This window comes from Amia ocellicauda, chromosome 11, assembly GCF_036373705.1.
Source record: "Amia ocellicauda isolate fAmiCal2 chromosome 11, fAmiCal2.hap1, whole genome shotgun sequence".
Taxonomy (NCBI): Eukaryota; Metazoa; Chordata; class Actinopteri; order Amiiformes; family Amiidae; genus Amia; species Amia ocellicauda.
The window spans coordinates 5354689-5378272 of record NC_089860.1 but is presented as its reverse complement, the minus strand read 5'-3'; the positions used below and the strand labels follow the sequence as shown (position 1 = coordinate 5378272).

The following is a 23584-nucleotide window of genomic DNA, read 5'->3' as shown; positions in this document are numbered from 1 at the left end:
ATAAAGATTTAAAGCACTTGTTTTATTTTACAATTAAACTTACAAAACAATATAATTTGTTTTGAAAAAACAGTGTATTTTAGTTTTACAAAATGTATGTAGGACAGACCAATCAGTATACAGGCCTATCTAGGCATAACATTACTTTCACTTGATTTATAACTTTTCTGTCAGGGGTATGTTGTCAAGTTTATATAAACATTCCACATTTAAATGGTTAAACAAAACAAGAAAAACATGTATATAAATTATGTTATGTACATGGGAGTGTTTGTGCATTTCTATGCTGAACCTTTTACCACCTTGAAATTAGATTGGTCTACAATTTATTTAATGGAGCGTTAAAATGGAAATGAAAAATGTGGGCTACCAATCTGTGGCGGGCTACCATAGTTTACCTTATGGTAGCCCAATGGACTACCACACATAGGCTAGTAGTGATTTGTCCACCCCTGCTCTTTCTAAATCACAAATATCAATTTCCTTGAACTCTTAGACCTTCTTTTTGAAAACAGTCCATCTGTCAGTGGAGCTGATGCTTGCTCGCCTTAACTACTCTAGTAAATTAAATAAGTAGAGTACCAATGGGATCAACTGCCATCATCATCATCATCTAATATTAGAGGTGATCTACACTGTTTTCAGGGAGCCATACACACTCGTTTTAGAACTCCAGGTGCACATCATTAAAATCCAATTGGCTTTATATCTTCTTTGTAATCACATTAGACCTAGGAGAGGGGTTAAGTGAGTCCAGTCAAATTAGTCTTGAAGGGCCACAGCCCTGCAGCTCTAGTAGGTCCATACATGCCCTAGAAACAATGCCTTGTTGGTGCAGTTGAGCCAATAAATGGTCCAATTAACTACTTGAAAGCAGAGGTAGAACAGAAACCAGGAGACACCGCTGCCCTGGTAGACCAGCATTCCCTGACAGCGTGGTCAAATTAATAATTAACTGAAAATTCTCTGTAAGAACAACAGCGACCCCCAGCGTCCGAGATGAAAAAATTGACCAAACAGGCCAAAAAACAACTGGGCTAAAAAAAATAATAATAAAAAAATAAAATAAAAAAAAAAACGTACTCTCTGATCAGAAGCTCCTGCTACTCTCCAGGACCAAGGCCTGGCCCCACTGCTCACCAGACTACAGGCCCGATATTCAAACTTCACGCTATCTTGTTTCCCTAAACGCACCCTAAAGAGCACACCACGACATGCCATGCCACTTAGGACTAGTTAATTCAGTCTGTGTGATTGGTTTGCTATTTTAGACTACGTTGTAAGTTGTTATTTTGGTATTATATTAAGGACAGGATAAAATCAAAAATGTTCACAAGCTGCGAACACACAAAATTGCAGAAATGTCGCAGGAGGGAATCTTGCAGTTCAGCTTCTCGCTGAATTAAAATCTAAAATATGAGGAGCTGCGAACAAGGAGGAGACGTGTTTTGCTGGTGTGGCTTCCAAGATGGGCCGGCAGCGTGAGAGGCACCACCAGCCAATCACAGTGAAATTGGAGAGAAACCAGAGGCGGAACAGAGATGGTCCTGCGAGAGGCAGCGAGGGAATTCAGTCCATCACAATGAGTAAAAGAAAAAAAATATGAAATAAAAACCGAAGCCACCATTGATGACAGCTGTGTAGTTGTTATTATTATAATTATGAATATTATTGGCAGACACCCTTAATCTATTAGCGGGTGGATCAATGGTGTATTATTAGACATGTATTATTTGAAGAAACTAGCAACGAAAAAATAAGCTGCACTGTTTACAATTGTGTAATTTTCTAGTGCGAGTCAAAGTGTTGATGTAATCCAAGCACTGGACACGGTGTTGTGATATAAACACCTGTTGCAGTTTTTATCATCACCGCTTGAAACTGAACAGTGATGTGTACGTCACTACAAAATACATCATTTTAATATCACTCAATGCCATCTACTGTAAGAGGCAATAACTTTTTGCTCAGTAGTACTGGATCCTGACAGTAGCCCCTACAATACAGCACAGCTGCGCACGTCATATTCTCTCCAAAGAATGTGTGGACTGTGGCCACACTGACAAAAGATGTAATGCAGAAACCAGTGTTCAATGTGTAAACACGCATGTTAAATATATATATATATATATATATTTACAACTTGTACCATTGTCTAAATTGCATATCCTTTCATAACTACTCTTTACAGTACACCTTGTAATATGTCAGGTTGTGTGCGTGTGTGTGCGCGTGTATGTGTGCGTGCGTGCGTGCATGCTTGCGTGGGGGGTGGGGGGGGTGTTGGATGACCACCCACTACAAGATAACTGTTCATAAATGTATCCGATGCATTGTGCAAGTTTGCCTTTAGCAGATTTATTTATTAATTTAATCCACCAATGTGCAGTGCATGAACCTCATACACTGAATGTGTTGGCTTGCAAGTTAGGCAACCATATACACTACCGGTCAAAAGTTTTAGAACACCCCCATTTTTCAAGTTTTTATTGAAATTTAAGTAGTTCAACTCCAGTGAATAACCTGAAATGGTACAAATGTAAGCGGTAAACTGCCAGAGGTTAAAAAAAAAAGTTTAGGTTACCAAAGACTCATTAGGAAAAACTGAAAAATAATTTACGTGTTACGTGCAGCTCCTGTGTATAATTACACTGTATTCCTGCAATGCGCACATCATTTGAAAGCTTATTCTCTTGGCTACCAGCGCGTTTCATTCTCAGTTTACCGCTTACATCTGATGTACAGTTTCCGTGTCGCTCGCCATCATTCAGAGCTTCGAAAGGATTTCTTTGCAAGTAGGTTTGTTTTGTTCAGAACAACCTACCGATTAATCCATTATATATTATTTGATGTTCTATCAAAACACAGAAGTTCAGATCCAATTATGTAAAATCGTTGAGTAAACTGTAAAGTTTTCCATCTTGACATTTTGAGCTCTGTACGGGTGTGTGTTGCTTCTACCAAATCTACCAATGCCTCGGTTCCACTGGCTTAAGCGTCCATGCCATGCCGTGCCATACGCGTCTGTCCTCGGACATTGTAGCAAGTCTGTCCCCTGTTGTGGGAGGAGCAGAGCGATTGTGGGTTTGGTTTGCGTTTTGTTTTAAAAACAAAGCCAGAAAACAACACTATGAGTGATAGAGCCTGATGTGGAAAGGACTTTTGTGGCTATTTTATTCTCTATGCTTTACATGATTGGAGACAGCATAATAAATACACATTTTTGTTAAGAGATTAAGAAGAGCTGAATGTGTATAGACAACATTATATTCAGACAAGCATTACGTTACCATAAAAAAAATGTTTCCATGTGCAACAATAAAAAAATTTTTTTTGCTATTTATTATTATTATTGTAACCATCATCAAGATATGTGCTAGTAGATATGTATTTTAAATGGCACAACTTGACTCCCTTATTACTCTTACTACAGATTTGTAACTGCAAACAACACTTTTTGCCATTTTTATTTTAGTTTACTTAGCAGATGTCCTTAACCAGGGCAAGTTACAGTTGAAACAAAATCCTACAGTAACAGCAGCTACAATATAGCAGTTTATAATTTAACTAAAGTGTGCATGTTTCAGTCATGACACTTATGGGCACATTTATTAAACCAGACCTTAATGTCTTAGAGGGAAACACTGCTGTATTTATTTATTCATTCATTTAAATTAAATCATGTTCACCTTCATACTGATTGTCTTATAGTCACTTCTGGCACCAGATAGATAACCGTCCATAAAACCTGGACGCATCTAGATGCTTAAGCCAGTGAAAACACCTGTTTAAGGGTCCGGGCCGGACGCATCCACCAGTGGAAACGGGGCATTCAGATTGCGGAAGGGGGTGGGGGGTATAAAAAACTAAATTATCGATAGAAAGTGGAGAGTCTCACTTGGCAAACAACACAACACTGAAGAGTACACATGGGATTAAAGAGAAGCACACAGATTTGGTGCCCTTTAAGGGGTTACATTTTGTTAAACAAAACGATTCCATTATTTATTTTTTATCTCCAATTGTTTATTTGTTCTATGCTTTAATTACACTGAGACATTAAACTGCATACATTTAATTAAAAACTAGAAAAATGGAGGTGTTCTAAACTTGTTAATTTTAATTAACATGCATATTTTCTACTCGCGTGTCAAGCATTATTGTATTACGACTGCACACATTTAAAAAATAAAATCTTACCTCCAGATGCTTTTTAGATTGGAAGTTGAGTCTTTGGAATCTTTTATTGCACTTTAATATTTGTTCCATTTTCTTTCTTTGCAAGTTAACAATTGCCTGTACTCCACAAGTTAAACCTGCTAACCCTGCTAACACACAATGTTACCACAACGGCCTTAACATTGTAGAACTGTGTGTTACTAGCTGCGATGCTGACTAGCAGCTTCCATTACGCCTGCCTGTTGTAGAATGGTGCTGAATAACCAGCTCTTTGGCTAGAGACCGTAAATAAAAACAATGTTGCCAAATTACCACACGTGGGCCCCTTCAGATTCCCTTACACTTATACACTTTCATGTAAAGTATTAGTAATTGGAATACCCGTCTGTAACGGAAATACAGTTATCAAAATTCTGTATCATGACTACGTAACGCCATTACTTGTATTCCGTACCACATCAGCAACGTAATCTTAAGTCAATTAAAACCTGTCAACCAGAAAACAATACATTATACATATACTTCGGATAACAACTCCTTTATTACTTTTTACATTAACCTGGTGTCCTGGTATCGTGATAGGCTTATTTTCAATATATAGTGCAAGTAAATTAATAAACAGAGCCTCTGTAGCAACCTGAAACCATAAGTATATGTAGCTCATTGCCGTTTACTTTAGCTCTCAATACAAAAATACAAGATTTTATGAAAAAATAAAGTGAACAGTAGGGCTGGGTGATATGGCCAAAATTCAATATCACGGTAATTTTCACATTTTTGACGGTATGACAGTATTTATTAATGGCAATTTTATACTGTTCGTAAAGCAAAAATAATAGGACATTGAATTACGTTTCGCTGTTCTGTGTCAGTTGTCTTGAAACCAAATCATGTCCATATCAACAACGCGCCTTTCTTCGGGACAGATTAACTGGGGTCTTCTTAGCGGTGAAGTTTCACCCGCATTTATCACGTTTGTTTATGTGAACACGCAATACACATGGAATTTATTTTAGATATTTGGCTGTGACTGAATGACATGGTAATTAGGTAATTATTAAGTTTAGCATAGAAAACTTTAAAATACCGATATGAAGGTATAGTAAAAGTCCAAACCGCTCCATAAATGGGTACCGGTATATCGTTTTTTTTTTTTTTTTACGGTATACCGCCCAGCCCTAGTGAACAGCAGCACAATCAATAAATAATACCTAAAATAATAGGTCACTTTTAGTTTTAGCTAACCTTGCTACACCATGCATGGCTGCAAGAAGGCAACATACGGGCCAGGCATTTTTGGCATTAATCAATAATAAGCCCCAGAGCTTAATTCTGCAGTTGACGCAGTTAAATTCAGTATTTGTATTAGTCCTTTTACACAAGTAATTACGGTATGTTCAGTATTCTAATGCTCAGTGTATACGTGTAATTACAGTATATTCGGTCTCCTAGGATCTAGCGCAGTGTTGTTGTTTTGAAGGAGAGACAAAGCAGTTACTGTGTTGAGAATGAGTAATATGTTGAGACAATAAATTGTGTCATCTCTTGTTGATGTGCTTGTAACTAAATAATCTCCTAGCTCTCTAATAATTTGTTTACAGTTAATATAAGTTTGCGGATTACTGGAATTGTCACCATGGTTTCGACTAGAGACACTACTGCTTCAACATGTATCTCGACTTAAGTGGTACTGACTTATGTCGCTGGTCTCAGAACCAATTAGGACATAACTTCAGGGGAGGACTGTACATGAAATCCACTCTCTGCATTGCTGTGACTGTCCCTAAGGTGCTGCTCACATACTGGTCCACTCATATGTACACATTATATATTCTCTTTTATTGCACTTTCGTAATGCTCTTACGTTTAATAAGTTGCCCTGCCAAGAAATACATAATAAAATAATTAATTATTGGTCCTCATTGACCCCCCTTCCTATTTTTTAATTAGTTGCCACATTTACTGCAAGTGATTAAATGTTTCATAATGCATAAACACTGAGATGCTTTATTTCACGTGTAACGAATATACATTCAGCCAAGTCTGTTAACGCTCGACTCCAGGCAGGGTCTTGGCTACCAGGAGAGTGACGGTATGATATTATCAATCTTCCATATTTCAAGCCTGGATTGGCTCTGCTAATTTTTTTAATCAATCTTGTTAATAATGGCAAGTGTGCAGATTTTTTTTAATCATTATCTTCATTATATATGACTGACTTTGGCTTTTGATCTACAATGATAAGTCTTCAATTTAAAACAGATTTTAATTCATAGCTTTTTTTATGTAATAAAGCATGCACAGTTGGGCGAAAAGTCAATGAACCTGCAATTCTCCTTCAACTGCACATGCGCAATCAGTCAGGGGTGCAGGATTCCAGGGGATGCAAAATGTCATTGTACATCTTGTACACCCTTCAGCATATCTTCGCCTATGTCGGGGTTGCTGTCCAAATGTCCATGGATATGCTGCATGCTACTAACTACGTTTCTTATGTATGTATGTATTGCCATTCAGTCAAAACAATACTGTTAGAAACTTGTTCTGGTGCAGCACACATACAACTTAATATAAAAACAGACCGCCCCATTGTTGACTGTGTACTGTAATGACACTATCCTGGAGCTGTCCCCTGATTTAGTGTTGTGAAACCTGGTTTTTGCATGGTGCACAGCTACGATTATAACAGGAATCATGCATAATTTCAGCCACTCCCTCCATTTTGCACCTTGCATACAATTAAATAGTGAAAGGCGCAGAACAGAACGGCGCAAACCCTACGAATATCTGGCCCTACAACTCTCACTGTCTCACCTGGCAGACATTCTCCTTCATTGAGGCTGCTCCTCCCTTCTCTCCTGGCAGCTTTTTACTGAAGGAAAGGCACTCCTCCTTCACTGCCAGCAGGCTGTCTTCTTGGCTGGAGGCAGAGCTCTGAGGACACAGTATTGAATAACTTACTGGCAAGTAACAATATTTAATGTAGCTGCTTTTCCCTTAACTTGGACATGGATTTCAATGTGTTAGGTTACTTTGTCCAACTCAAGAAAGGAGGAAGAAAACGTGAAATGTGACTTGATGTTCGCAACAGTTCACTGCACTCTTTCAAAAAGGGGGAAAAATATCAAACAAAAACTGTGCACAAAGGAAATATTTATAGCATTATACAAACATAAAACCGATTTGTAGCATTAGGAATTAGATTAGATGAAAGCATTAGTGATTAGATATGACATTACAAGAATGTCACATTTTGTTCTATTTTATAGAAAAACTTTTTCAATTCTAACAGTCCATACTTAACATGGAGCGGACTGATTTTTGGAAATGGGAAAAATGAAAATATTCCACCAAATCCCACCTATTTTACTAAACTTGTCAAATTTGCAGACGATACTAAAATAGGTGGCTCAGCAGATGCAATCTCAGCAGCACAGGTTATTCAAAGGGACTGATAATATTCAGTTGTAGGCCGACACCTGGCAGATGAAATTCAATGTGGACAAGTGCAAGGTATTACATGCAGGTAACAAAAATGTCCACTATAATTACACCATGTGAGGAATAGAACTAGAAGAAGTAACACGTGAGAAAGACCTAGGAGTCTATGTGGACTCCTCACTTTCTCCATCCAAACAATGTGGGGAAGCAACTACAAAGGCAAACAATGTTAGGGTATATTGTCAGAAGTGTAGCATTTAAATCAAGTGCAGTAATGTTCAAACTGTACAATGCACTAATTTGACCTCATATGGAATACTGTGTACAGTTCTGGGCTCCACACTTCAAGAAAGATATCGCTGCTCTAGAGGCAGTTCAGAGGAGAGCAACCAGACTTATTCCAGGTCTGAAGGGAATGTCCTACTGAGAGACTGAGGGAACTGAACCTTTTCACCCTGGAACAGAGGAGACTACGTGGGGACTTGATTCAAGTCTTCAAAATCATGAAGGGCATCGACCACATCAAACCAGAGGAGCTTTTCCAGATCAGCAGGGACACACGCACCCAGGGACACAAATGGAAATTGGGCTTCAAGGCACTAAAAAAGGAGACACTTCTTCACATAGAGATGTGTCACAATCTGGAACAAACTCCCCAGCAATATGGTTGAACCTGAAATTTTGGGAACATTTAAAAATGGACTGGGTAGGATCCTTGGATCACTTAATAATGGATACCAAAATCAGCATGATGGGTCAAATAGCCTCCTCTCATTTGTAAACTTTCTTATGTTCTTAAATACATTTAGATCAAAGGCCCTCTACCTACATTGTAAAGTATGAAAGGGACATATTTTCTTGCAGAATAAATACTATTTTTGGATGCTGAGTGCATTTACAAATAACCTACTGAAGGCAGAAAAATGACAGTCGCTAAATTTAGAGCAGTTGTGTCCGTGGGGTCTCATTTGTGGTTCAGGTTACTATAGAGACTTCAGATGGACTTGTGTGAATGTAAGGTGTTTTAAGGTGGTTTTCAGTGGCCATGAGCCTTATGTTGTGCAGGTTGTGTTAGTGTTGCGCAGATTTCCGCAGTTCTGCATAGAGCTGCACAATTCCACAGATCCCATTGGTGGAGCAGCGCAGATCTACACAGAACATGCCAAAAACATGCCACTACCACAGAATGTAGTTCGCAGATTATCTTTTTTCATACAGATGTCTTTAGATAATAAATGAAAAAAACACAAGAATAATAGATAATGACATGACTCGTGTAACACTAGTGGTATATGTTTTGGGAGAATGACCCATATATGAATGTGGTCCACAGAGAAACCGAGGGAGGGAAAGGGAGAGGGAGAGAGAGAGAGAGAGAAACAGGCTGACCTCTGCCTCCAGTGGGGTGTCACAGTCTGTGTGAAGGTGGCCCTCAACAGCAGAGAAAGGATCAGCTTCAGAGCCTCCTGCCAGCTCAGGGCTCTTGTGTGTAGAGGGCGAGGATATCTGTGGTCGCCTGCTCTTCTGTTTGTCAGAGCGCTGCAAAGAAGCTGCAGCACACACAAACCCCATCAATTCACAACACTACTCCACACTGCCACCACAACCTCACAGCAGTTTCTACATGACAAACCCTTTAGGAGTACCAATAAAATGTAATCCTAAAACAATATCCTTTGTGATCATTATTGTCATGATGTTGAACATTAAAAATGTACAGCGATGAACAAACTTCAAACCATACTTTTGATGTAACCCAAGATTACAGTTGTTTACACCGCTTGAACCCATCATTAATTTTTCTTTACAATTTTATAAATAAAAAATTGTCATCACTTTCCTGTGCAATAAATACCACATAAGAAATAAAGTGCTAAAATTATCAAAATTTCATGACATGACAAAAAAAAAAAACATGCATAAAAACATATTTGGTAATTTGCCCATGGACATATATACAATCTGCAAATTAGTTCTGGCAATTAAATTATTTTTCAAAGAGTGATCGTTTGCCATGGAAGTACCCTTACCCACCTGAATGGGCAACGTGATACGATAGACTGGATTCAGGCACTTCTTTCTTCACAGACTTCATCTACAACACAGAAGTTTTGCATTTAAACTGAACATGGAGACCATTTACTAATCTGCATTAAGACCCCTGCACAAAAAAACAAAACAAAAAAACAAAAACAAATGGCCTTTCCATGTCTTCCGATTCCATCTACACCTTGAGGGTGTGGATGATTAAAATCTGAGGCTTTCTTCAGGGTTACATTGTATTGTCTGTGTATATGCCTCCTGCCCTCACCTCTTCCAGCAATTCCTGATTGTCCTCGCCCTCTGCCTCCTCCTCTGTCAAATTACCTTGTTCCCTACACTCCTGACCGCCCACCGGAGTATGAAAAGAAAAACAAAACAAAAAAACAAATACAAACAAAAAATAAAACGACAATCAATCAGTTCCACATTTGTGTTCCCATCTTACAATCTCGTCCTATAGCACAGGTAGCACAAAACAGTATTATCATAACAAAGAGTCCTTAATAAATCCCTATTATCAACCGATAAGATTGCTTCTTTTTTTTCCAACAAGCTTTTCTCTTTTTTTTTTTTTTTTTTTCCCCAGTCTTCAATGCCAAATTCCCCAGGATTTCTGAAAGTTCTTGTAAATGTTTAAAGGTGCAAATCTGAGACAACATACATGTAGAAGAAAGAACTAACCTCTCTTATATGTAATACCTAGGCTAATAAAGTAGGTGTGGTTCATGATTTCACTTTGTTATAAGAAACTTCATTACAAGGTATACATAACATAGGAGGCATAGGGGTGCATTTCAGGACTTCAGAGAAGATGTGTAGGTGGGGGTGTACAGTAGTAAAATATAATTAAATACTAACAAAGAATAATGTCAAATGTGTCTGAAAACATTGACTACATATGCACCAAAGCCTACACTTTGCCACTTCACCAGCTATGGATTTACACTGCACTTTTTGCCCAGCAAAGTCACTAGTATTACTTAAGATAATGGGGGTAATAAATTAGCTATCACTACCAAAAACACAACAAGATAAATGTTCTATTATGAAGGTCTTGAGAAATGAGAAAGGGAAAAGGAAGACTGGCGAAGCACACCACTGACTCGACCAGGTGAAGGAGACTCACGATTCCCTTCACTGATTGGCTTCTGATAATGCCTCCTTAAACTGCATTTACACGGCAAGGGCAATTTCCCATGACTTGAGATAAAAATAATACATTTCAAAATCTGCAAAAATATATAAAAACTAAAAAGTCTGACTATTAAGAAGCTTCACTCACAGAGAATGTTAACTGAGGTATTGTATTTAGAGCTGTGGATTTAAAGGGGTCATGAACTGAGAAATAAAAATTCCCTTGATCTTTTGACATATAAAAGAGGTCATTGTAATATAAAAACATCCTGTAAGTTTCAGAACTTTCAGAACTCGTTAGTCTAAAAACAGCTCATATTGAAGCCAATCTGCAAAAACAACAGGATTTGGAATGTGCCACTTAATTACATAATAGTGTGGCTAAACCCCGCCTCCGCAGAAGATCAACGCCTGCTTCTACATTACTGCCTGCTTAGCCCCGCCCACTGAATAACGCATATAGTGGGTAAATAACGAGAGACAAACGCAGGTCTATGCAGAAACCAAACGATAAAGATGGCTCCGAAGACAAGATGCTGTGCATTGCCAAGTTGTCGAAAAACACAGTCATTGCATTGGCTTCCTTCTGATCCCAACATTAGGAAAGAGTGGATGAACTGTATTTTTAATGAAGTTCCAGACCGCGTCAGTAAGAACTTGGTCCTCTGTTCACTTCATTTTACCGCGGATTCGTTTACAAACAAGGCACAATTCGACGCAGGATTTTCAGAAAGATTGAAACTAAAAGACGATGCTGTGCCGACTATATTCGATTCGACAGTAATGTCGCACCACACAAGTGTGAGTAAATGTTTTTATTACGTGGTCACTATTGCTTTGTCGGTTATTACAGATCGTTTGATATGTACTAAGTATTTACGTGTTTTTAACCTAAATCACAGCAGCGTCCATCTCTGAAGGATGTAGGCTGTCAAACATACATGCAGTTTTCAAAACAATTACACACATGTACTGACGGTGGAGTTGAACATTTTTAAATAAGCAAAACTGTTAGCCAATCATACCAGTGGGCGGTTACTTCCGAGTCTACAATCCGCCACATCTATTCAAACTGTGTTCCGATGAGGGGTGTCAAAACACGACAGAAAATAGCCTATTACTTCTAAATTATGATGTTTTTTGATGTAAAAATCTTGATAACATTATAAGTGGACCTCAGAGAACAGTACAAAAAAAAGCCAGTTCATGACCCCTTTAAAGAGAGAAAAGTCAAATGGAAACTTACAGGCTCACTTTATCTGAAGCTTTATTGAAGCACTTCCGATCTTGTGAAGACTGTTTGGCACTTGCAGAGATAAGATCACAAGTGTCCCCAAGCAGCATTCACAGTGTTTTGATTTGTTTTGAGTTGAAAATGTAAGATACTGCAGTGTGACATTTTCCTTTTAAATTTACAAGTATATACTTCAGAGATGATGTTCCATGTGAAGTGGTGAGTGCATCATACCAGTTTGCTTTAAACACCTACTGTGGAGCACCCATGCTTACAGGCTATACGAGCTATACAGGCTTGTGTACTTGGGATGGTTAGTTCTACTGTCCCTACCTGTCTTTAAAGCTTTAATTAGCACCGGCTATGCATATCACTTTCTAAATTAATACTGTCACTAGAGTACTCTGAGCACTGAAATCGTGCTAATTTTGTCACCTAATTCTCAGAAAAGAAAGACTGAACTCACAAGATTTGATAAATGGAGAAAAGAAACATTGCCACAGCACCTCTACCGACTAGTTGAAACCAAGTTATTCAGGTGCATTGTTCAGCAGCTAATTCCAGCAGGTAGGGGCAGCAGAAATGTTGAAAGAAAGGACATCTATACAGTGCATCAGCATGTGGGGAAAAAAGCCAAAACACACATCGATAAGACAAAAACAAAAACGGGATGGCAAAAACAAAAGGTACCTCACGATTCTTCTTCTTTGGGATGAAAATAGGCTCCGCTTCTAGCGAGCACTCCAGAATTTTCTTGGTGGGCTTCCGAAGCCTCTTCCCATCTTGGGACACTGAGAAAGAGCACCACAATAAATACAGCAGACTCCAATTCCACTGACCTTTTTTCTTGCCATTTATTATTATGATGTGCAGATCTGTACTGTACCATGTATTTTACAGTTTTACATTTTTATGCAGTCTTTTTACCATCAAAACAACGATTTAAAGTAGAATCGTAATTATATTTTTCACAATAATGTATTGATACTCTAACCTTTAGAATCAATATTTATTTCTATGCAGGTAATCTGTGAGAAATAATGTTTGCCTTTGAATTAACACAAATGCAGTACTAACCACTATAGATCGCAGTAAGCAGGGGAGCTGCTTTGCAACCTTTGTGAGTATCAAGTTCTAGCAGAAGCAAATTAAGTCTGTCTCATTTTCAAAAATCTAAACCAGCAAACAGAAAATGTAACAATAAATGTTATTTTTTAAAGGCTGACAGAAACAAAGACAGATCACTAGGCTCATAGTTTTTTTTTCTTCTTTTTATGTGTAAGGCGTACATGGCACATTTTCTCTCAAGGAAATAAGTTTCTTCTGCAGATAAATATATAGCCGAATACATTAAATAAGTAAATAAGTAAATGTAACGGTTCTAATTTAATGAAAATAATTATCCAGATGTGATATTGATGATACGGGTGTACATTATCCATTGCAAGTACTGTATATTGAAAACTGTCCACAAAGTAGTATAAAACAAAACAAAAAACACTATTTATTCTAATTACTAAATCAACACATTCAATATTTATACAGAAATACTGAAGGATATACAGACAGACAAGATCCATCCGTTTTGGGGTGTTACGTATCTTTAAATTTGCAGGACGTACCAGTACCCCACTAGCTAACAGTGCCGTCAACATGTCCTCCTGCTTCTGAGAAAAAAGTGTTGACAATAAACCTATTGCTGTTGGCTAGCTAGCTTGTTATATTTTATTAGAGGGGGTTAATGGGAATTAGCAAAAAAAAATCTGGAAAGACATTTTAAAACTGTTAATAAAAATGAAGATTTTCCAATTAAAAAGGGGAGGTTAGCAAACTCAAATTATGCTTAAACTTAAGCTAAGCAGTATATGTTCATTAATAAATCACCAAATCCAAGGCAGCAAAGATTGCTTCATTTTGTGCCAGTAATTTGATAGCTAAATGAAAGAAACCATTTGAATAGGGAAAGCTTTATAAACAAGCAGTTAGTGTTCTAGACTAACTTTATCCACTAGTGGCACTGGCACTAACATTCAGCTGGTGGCACCAGCAAATTTTTTGCCAATGCGTGACGATAATTAACTGAACTGGCTGTGTCCTATTATGTACCTGAATTCCATACAGAACCAGAATAATGACTTCCCTATTTTATACATTGATTCCGATAGATATACTGACAATGGTAAAGTAAAGTGTAAAATGTATTTAGTGCAGATTTCAAAGTGTCAGTCTGGCATGTGTTACTTTCTGAGATTGGCTGATATGGCTGTTCTCCTGAACTCCAAGTAGTAAAATAAAATAAATGTTATCCATAAATAATATGAAATAGGTTGAGGAAGAAAAACAAAATGACCCAATTTGTTTAAGTGCTATAAGATTGAAAACTGTTTTGTTCTTCCATTTTAAAAATAATTATTCAATGGGAGCCTGATACCCGAACACATTATCAAAGCGTTGGAGCCCAAAAAAGCGCCCCCTCCTATCATAACAATATTAAAAACTAAAACAAAAACACTAAAATAGCCTACAGTGATAAAAATAAGATTAACATAACAAAGATAAAAATGCCCAAAAGGTATTTTCCGGTTTAATAAGTTAAGAGGACACTTTATTCTCACAGCACTTGCTCATGGAGTGACCGTAATTACACATCTCAGTTCACAAGTTATATATATTTTTCTATATGTTGAATAATAAGTGGCCTCACGTAGTTTTCTTAACTTTGCCCAAATCAATATTTTCGAAAATTATAACATAAGAGAATCATGAGAGAATGTATTAAACTGTTAAAGACAAATGTGGTTTGGCAACTGTACAGAAAGTTATGCAAATTAGTTGATGCTGCATCTATGAACAACCTGATAGACACCTATTCCAATGTCTCATGCCAGAAATTGTTTTATTTTCATTTTCTACCGAAGCTGCAGGTTATTAAGCACAGCTTTATATATATATATTTTTTTTTAAAGCCACTACTACAGCCCTAGTCAATCATAACCCATCCTCAACCAAATACAAATATTTACACTGGCACACTTGCGACTAATACAAAATTGGTGTCGCACGGCCAAGTGAAAGGGTCACAAAGAATTGGTTAGGAGTTGCCAAAGTCAGACACAAGACAGTATATAGGTTGAAGGAAAGGTGTTTGTTAAAGAATCTGGAGGTGGAGCCAGTTAGGTGTCAATTGGTGAGTCGGTACTTAAGCAGCTGTTGAGAAACAAACGGCCAGATTAAATCAAAATTTGATGCACCTGCTAATCGAAAACTACAAAACTGTACTCAGTTGTGGCTTCATTTTTAGTAAGATGCTACTTTCTTCTTTCTTCATAGCAATTAGCGGGTGGGTCAAAGTTTTGATTTAATCCAGCCCAAAGTCAACAGAAGTGGTTAGAAGTTGCCAGGACAGGTGAGAGCTATCTTGTGTTTCTACTTTCAGACAGCCTTAGCATTCCTTATCTTATTTTTAGTTTGCCTTAATTGAAGTTAAGCTGCGCTGTTTCTCGGTAACAAAAAAATATTTTAGTTCAATATAACGAAAATTAAATACCATGACTAAAATGTGACTAAAATTTATGTAATTTTAGTTGACTAAAACTAACAAAGATTTTAGTAAAATTTGTCGACTAAAAATAGTGTATGAATAAAATGTGACTATATATCTCAGACATTTTACTCGACCTACCACTAAATCAAAAACTGATATTTAAATTAACACAAGATGTTAGACCTAAAAGCCACAGCGCTGGCATGTGACTATGATGTTGTAGGAGTGACAGAGACATGGCTTACAGAAAATGATGGGGATGAATACAAGTTGGAAGGATACACAGTTTAGGACAGACAGGCATAATAGAAGACGTGATGGGGTAGCATTATATCTCAGAAATTATATTGGCAATACAATGAAATTAAACGTTTAATAAAATATCTGGAGGATTAGTGGTAGGAGTGTGTTACACACCACCCAACTCAGAAAGATGTGTTGTACAATGTAACCAGGACTGGATGTAGCAAGGATGTGGCTGTTATAATGGGGGATTTCAATTTCAAAAACAGACTGGGAAAGCCCAATTGGGACTACAGAAGTAGAAATTGGAGCACACTGGATACAGATTCAGTTGAAAATGGATGGTTATATTTTAAGAATATACTACTTGATGCTCAGAAGAAATTTGTACTAAAACTTAGCAAATTGAGGACCAAAAAACATTGGCCAAAATGGTTTAATATAAATATGCATAAAAATATTGAGAGAAAGAAAATGTTGTATAGCGCATACAAAAGAGTTAGAGACTAATCAAAAATCCAAATTATATATAAAATCGCAAAGATGTTGAGAAGGATCAGAAAGCAAAGAGGTAAATAGAATTAGCTCTTGGAGCTACAACTAATGCAAATACTATAGCAGCAAGAGGTCAATAATGAAGAAGTGAAACAGCTAAACGGCTATATGAAATCTGTTTATTTTCAATTTTCTGATACATTTTTTTCTTATATAGATTCTTCCGTTTTTAAAAAAGTGGGGGGGGTAGATAATGAGTTGTATAAGCTTGTAATTTGTTTTTGACATGTTCAGGCACCCATTTTTATTAATGTAGCTGTGTGAACCCCTGAAACATTAAGATATGAGCAAGATGGACCTCATTTCCCCACAGAGCAAGATTTTAAATGCCCCATTTAAAGACCAAAACCCTGGTATTTTGTTAGATTATGGATATGTAATATATATACATGTTATATTACCATTCTAATATATATGCTAATGTATTGTTTTGTGCTATAAATATAAATACATATAATTGTTCTAAAAATACTGCATTTGAAAAACTTGTTTTTGTTGCGCTGCCAAGAAACAGCAATCAGGATAAGTTTTAAGCATTGACATTGACAAGTGGAACACAAAAGATCCCATATATAAGGCGATTTATTAAGGTTACATTTTTGCAAACGTAAAATAATGTATTTTCTTAGATCAACAAATCATTCTGTGATTTGTGGGGTCATTTCAAATGCTATAGAAGTCACAATGTGGTTTACCAAAAAACACTTTTAAAACTAAATCTGTAACCAGTCTGTACAACATGAACAGAAAATAAAATTAACAAAACAAAAAGCCTGGAAAGAAGAGGGACAAGTCAGAGGATGTTCGGATTGTGAGCCACTGTGCTCCTCACCCCTTACCACCAGCTGCCGAGAAGAAGTCGGGCAAGACATTTTTTATAAAAAAATGACTGTGTATTTCTAACTAATTATTTATTAATTTTGCTTAACTTATTAAATTATTAGGCTTATGCATTCTCTTCATCACCTTGGACACACTGTAGTAGTAGTAATAGCCTAATAATGGTGGTAATAATAATACATTTTTACCATTATTACATACATACCAATCATTTTCAACAATTTGTGATGACTTGTGAATGTCATGTTTTTTGTTTTTTAACTTTATAACATGTAAAAATGAATAATGAAATATTATTTATTTAACAGGAGTTATTTACTTGATACAGAAACATACATTGTATGACTGTATTGTATGAAAAGTTGTAGTCTTATCCTTCCGAGACCCACCATTATATCTCTTATTCGTTATTGGTTGTCATTTTCACTCAGGGGATACCGGAGCTGCAGTGGAGAGAGTGAAGCGGCACGAGATATGGGCAGCGCTTTTCTAATGTTTAAATTTCTATACAGGTCGTGGATGGTGGCTGAAAGGTAACACTTTTTTTTTTTTCATACGTCCCAATGATGTGCATTTCTCAAAGCTTCTTATTATACAAACACTGTACTATTTGTGTTTTATATATATATTTTCAGTTTTTTACCCTGAATTCTGTGATCCCGTCCGTGTTCTCCACAACATGGGTTTAGATGAGGCAGATCATGTCTTACTTATTTATTAGTTTTTTGGGCATGCAACTGCAGCTGTAGATCACATGATAGCATATGATATGATATACTTAGATTTTCCAAATGCTTTTGATAAGGTTCCACATCAAAGACGGATCCTCAAATTGGAAGCTGTAGGCATTCATGGTAATGTAAGTAGATGGATTATGAACTGGTTGATGTGTAGGAAATGGAGGGTGTCAATAAGAGTTGTGGTTTCTAACTAGAGTGAGGTTGTTAGTGGAGTTCCACAGGGATCAGTACTAGGGCCTTTGCTGTTTCTAGTCTATATTAATGATCTGGACTCTGGGATAGTTAGCAAACTTGTCAAATTTGCAGATGATACTAAAATAGGTGGCTCAGCAGATACAATCTCGGCAGCACAGGTTATTCAAAGGGACATCGATAATATTCAGTTGTGGGCTGACACCTGGACAAGTGCAAGTTATTACATGCAGGTTACAAAAATGTCCACTATAATTACACTATATGGGAGGAATAGAACTAGATGAATTAATGCATGAGACCTAGGAGTCTATGTGGACTCCTCACTTTCTCCATCCAAACAATGTGGGGAAGAAATAAAAAAGGCAAACAGAATGTTAGGGTATATGGTCAAAAGTGTAGAATTTAGAACAAGGGCAGTAATGTTAAGACTGTACAATGCACTAGTTAGAGCTCATCTGGAATACTGTGTACAGTTCTGGGCTCCACACTTCAAGAAAGAAATCCAATACACTTGTTAAATCTTACTGGTTTCTGGAGACTGTTGTGACAGCAAGCTGGGGGAGGGGCGCTCCAGTAAGAGGGGGCAGGGCTTGGCCTTAGCCAGCTCTGCCCCACAGCCTTGAGGTAACAGCTCTTCTGAAGGAGAGGGAGCTTCCGGGGGTGGGGTCAGCGTGTCTGGGGGCAGGGCATGAATATCTGGGGGCGGGGTGTGTTCCACCATCACAGAGGCTTGTCCAACCAGAGCCTTGGATTGCTCCTCTGGGGGTGGAGTCAGCATTTCTGGCAGAGAATGAACCAGCCCCCCTTGATCACTCTTCTCAGGAATCTAGATGACAGAATTGGACAGATGGAAAGTGTGCTATTGGCAAATTAATGTTCTTTGAAAACAGTGCAATACTGAAACAAGTTATACCCTAGATCAGGAGTTCTTAACCCTGGTCCTGGAGGACCCCCTACCCTGCTGGGTTTTGTTCCAGCTGAGCTCTCAATTACTTAATTAAACCTTAATTGAAGTAACAATCTGCTTAGATTTGATTTTTTAAAATTGTGTAATAAAATAATTGGTTCTTAAAGAAGTTCTTTACACAATTCTATACTTAACTTAACCCCTATTTAAAATAATAAAAAGGCTCTGATTTAGTACATTTAGTTAAATTAAGGGTACAATTAAGTAATCGAGAGCTCGGTTGGAACAGAAACCAGCAGAGTAGGGGATCCTTCAGGACAAGGGTTGTGAACCACTGCCCTAGATGACCAGCCTCTCTCTCTCGTCGTGGATGTTAGCTTTATTTTTGTAATAATTGCACTTTTCTTGTGATGATCAAATACTTGGGGAAAAAAAATTAACATTTGTTGTGGAAGAAAGTTACAGCAATGAATACTTAAAAGTTGTTCCATCACCTTGTAGTATAAATTAATTTTGTTTTAATTAAACAGCATAATCAAAAGCAAAACAATGGTATGTTATGACAGGGAAATAATGTGTCAATATCAGCTATTGGTATCGGTCAAGAATGTTAGGACATTTCTTATTACAGATACGTTCACGATTGGTGTAGGAGAAAGCAAAGTCAAAGTTGATCTATATAAAATACATAGGAAATAGCAAAGGTAAATAATTTGTGACCTCTCCAGAGGGCTCAGGGCTTTTCTTCTGCTTCTTCTTGGATGCACTGGTGAGATCATACTCCTCAGTCCACTCCAGGAGTCTCTTACTGGGTTTTCTAAGGCGTTTACTTTCTGAAAATCCTGCGGATCACAAGTCATGTTTCAAAAACCATTGATCAAGTTAGCTATTCAGACCATTTTTACATCTGCATTTGAGATGATATTATTGCAAAGCATCATCACACTATTATTAATAATAATCAACTGAGTATTAATTTTCAATTCAGCATGTCATTCCACAATATAAAACATGCCTGCGGCCACTGAAACAAATATACTGAATCATTTTTATATTGACTGAACTATGGTGGTGCAAACATAAATGGAAGTCATCTTAATAGTTCCAAAGGACTCACTAACACAGCTTGAGACAACGTGAACTGCACCTTTAAATAGATACCAATCTGATATCCAAAGACAAGTCCACCTCTTAAATAAACTGAATAAACTCCCAATGAACTGAAGTTTCCATTTCATGTTCACTAGCTGCACACTTTTATCAATTACAGATGGTGAAGGATATTTGAAACTTGATACTTTAGTTGCAATACATTTGCATAAAGATATGGCATAATATATAAAATGGGATTAGATATGGATACAATTAAGAGGGAGATGCATTCATTGCTTTGATAAGGGATTCTCATTAGTGACCTAATCTTACCTGGTATCAAGACACCTTTGTCCTCATTGACACCAAGAGGTGAAGTTTTAGTGTGCACGTGAGTGCCTGTCAGCCCATCACCTCCCTTCTTTGGTTGAATGGACCTGGCAGGGTGCAGGACATGACCCCCCCTACAGTCCCCGCTCAGCTCTGAAGGCACCTTGGCTACCACACCCCCACTGCTGCCCCCATACCCCTCTGTCCTGATGGCTTTCCCAGCACCCTGCTCAAACCTCTGCCAGCGTTTCTTGGGAGCGACTCGGGTAAAATTGCTCTGGTTGTAGTTGGCAACGGGGCTGTCCGAAACAGAAGCATAGTCCAGTCCCGGGGGCCCCAGCACCTTCCCATCAGTGTGCACCCGCGCACAGTCTTTCCCATAAGCATGTTCCGCCAACTCCAAAGGCACATTACTGATGCTCCTTCTCCGGCTTGCTGATGGCCGGCATTTTTTCAGTCGCTTGTTTAAAATGGGAGGCTTTTCAGTAGAGGCCTGCTCACACTTCTGGCCAACCAAGCTCTGCTCTACTCCTTGGCTTCGTTGGGTGATCTTCTTCTGTGTTGGTCTGGGCCTCACGCGTTTAGTTTTGATCTGCTGCGTGGGCGTCTTCACAGCCTGCTGGGCACTTTGCCTGCTGCTGTTGTTGTTCTTGTTTCGCACCTTGTTACTAATTTTGACCCCTTCATATGAAAGAGACCCCCTCTTGTTTGCCTCCAAGACCGGACCATTCAGAGGAATTGGCGTAGGCTCGGGTTTGATAGGAGCAGTGGAAGGGCTTGTAGTGCTCGGACCCAGGACGAGTGGGGTGCCGTCTTTCTCCCGGCTGTCGTGCATGTCCTTCAGCAGCATCAGAAATGTGCTAAATTTATAGTTGGCGTCAGGGCGGAAAGTTGTAGGCTTCCCAGAGTCCCCTTCTTTGTTCACCAGAGACCTAAAGGAAATCTCTTCAAGCTTGGGGAGGGCCAGTTTGGGCACAGAGTTCTCGACTTCTGCGGACGACAAAGAGGGTGAAGGGGAAGAGGAAGAAGAAATATCTGACAGGTAGCTTTCTCTTTGAACTTGCGCGGTCTGCACCCAGTCCTCCCCCTCCGAACCTAATGCCTCCAAATATGAAGAGTCCCCTAAGATCAAATGGCTCTCTGCTTCAGGTTTTATTTCCAGGCCATTTGAATTTGGACTCGTGACTGTCAGTGTGGCAGAGGGAGAGCTGTGGCTTAGTGAAGCAGCAGTGGAAATGGTGGCGCAGCGTGTCTGGCCATCGCTGGGGACCTCCGAAGGCTCGCTCTTTGCACAGATCTCCGAGGAGACTGATTTCTCAGCGGGCGTTTTGGTAGCAACATAAGCATCCCCCTCTGTCATACAGTTTGGTAAAAAGGACTCTGCGTTTCTGCACACAATAAGGTGATCTTTACAGTTGGCCTTTTCCATGGCTTTCAGAGCTCTCGTCATCAAACGACTACTAGCAGGGAGACGCCTTGACCGCCTGTCATTGTGCTCTTCCATGTCTGTGCTCACACTGCCCCTCACAATGCCTCCTGGAACCGGATCATCATTTGAACTGTGCTCAGAGTCCGAGCCTGTGCTGTGGGCCTCCCCGGCTGACCCCCTCCCTGCTCTATAACACCGCATTCCCTCCAAGCTCTTTCGTGCCACTCTTTTTCTGGCATCCTTCCCAGGAGGCCGAGAAGTCTGATTCAAGTCAAGTTTGGGGGGGCGATCTGAAACCTTGGGACAAAGGATCCTAGGTACACTGTCCATATCGGAATAAGGACAATCTGAAGTGAAGGGCTCTTCTTTGACGTGATCAGAGAGCACACTTGGAATGGGGGCTAGGTCCTTTTTAAATGCCATGCCTTCTTTTTTGATGGTGCAGGTTTTGCTCGAGTCACTAGGCTTCTTCCTGACTTGCGGCCTCTTGGTGCTGTTGCTGCTGCTCCTCTCTCGCTTTCGACTGGGCTTCTTGGGAGGCTCTTCTTTGCCGTTGGACAGGTGGGTTGATGCTGGGTGTGTGGAGGTGTCTGACGTGCTCTGGGAGGCAACAGAAGCTCGGTCTTCATTCCCAAGGCTGGACTGCAGGCTGCAGCTCTTGGAAGGCAGGGCACACAGGGAGGTCTTCGTTGGCTCCAGCAGAGAGGATTCAGCCTCCTTTAGACTGGCTTTCCATACCGCCACAAACCGTGCTGGTATCTAGAAGATAACAAAAACCTATCTAGTCAAACTATCACATAGCACCAGCCTTTTTATCGTTGCTGCTGGATTTATGTTCAGTTTAGTTTAATGGAACATTTTGGTCCATTTCAAATTCTGTAAGCTTCTTAAAATCAACCAAGCTACAGGATATAGAGAATTAAATCATTTACATTATTTTACTCTCATTAATAGACATGTAACATTAAAACATTAAATGTATTTTCTGTTCAACATTATAAATGCAATACATAATGCACCAAGAAAGTCACAATTGCTGAAATAAAGCAAACTGCTGCATATTATTTGTAGTTATTTGTTTCAATTCAATTTTAAAAATAATATGGATAATAGTAATAACATTTTAAACTTTGCTGCTGATTTCCATTTTAGATAATTACTGCATGTGCTATAAAGCTGCAACACCATACTCTCACCAATCTGTTTTGACAAAGTTACATTGTAGATTAAGTTAAGGAGTAAGTAATACAATTCAAAAACATAAATAAACTAAATGCAAATTGCAACAATAATAATACTCTTAAATGATACAGCCTCCGAACTGAAATGCAACAGATCTAAACCCTATGCCCGGGTAGTTTGTTTGTTTATTTATTTATTTATTTAACCGTGTATTTGTAGTTCTCGTCCTTCTGCTTGCCCCTCCGTCGCAGCACGGGGAGGTTCTCAAACTGGTGGCCACCTTCAAAGGGGACGGTGGCCTTCCCAGGCACCCAGGCCTGGTCCAGGATATCCCCAAACGTCCTGACGAAGTACTGACGGCAGGGTCTACGGCTGGGCTCTGCAAGCACACCACCGTTCAGAATCGGCTGGTTAACACCAATAGCAGGGATTCACTTTAGGGGACTTTAAGGGGTTGATCAAGTAAGGAGCAGGCCCACAGGACTGCAGGCTCTGC

The 23584-nt window shown here is 38.7% G+C and overlaps 1 protein-coding gene across 3 annotated transcripts in view; it reads right to left on the bottom strand.

Annotated features, from left to right (window-relative positions):
• The window catches only part of nsd1b (nuclear receptor binding SET domain protein 1b), an 82955-nt gene that overhangs the window by 47434 nt on the left and 11937 nt on the right, over positions 1-23584 (bottom strand). For 2 of the 3 annotated variants that reach the window (XM_066716443.1, XM_066716442.1), the window contains exons 4-12: positions 23295-23467; positions 20481-22665; positions 19776-19897; positions 18674-18974; positions 12722-12822; positions 9932-10003; positions 9655-9715; positions 9010-9170; positions 6994-7113 (exon numbers count right to left, since the gene is read on the bottom strand). In XM_066716443.1, the coding sequence (XP_066572540.1) occupies positions 6994-7113; positions 9010-9170; positions 9655-9715; positions 9932-10003; positions 12722-12822; positions 18674-18974; positions 19776-19897; positions 20481-22665; positions 23295-23467 (3296 nt within the window). The remainder of the gene's footprint in view (positions 1-6993; positions 7114-9009; positions 9171-9654; positions 9716-9931; positions 10004-12721; positions 12823-18673; positions 18975-19775; positions 19898-20480; positions 22666-23294; positions 23468-23584) is intronic. The other variant, XM_066716444.1, reaches the window with a different exon arrangement.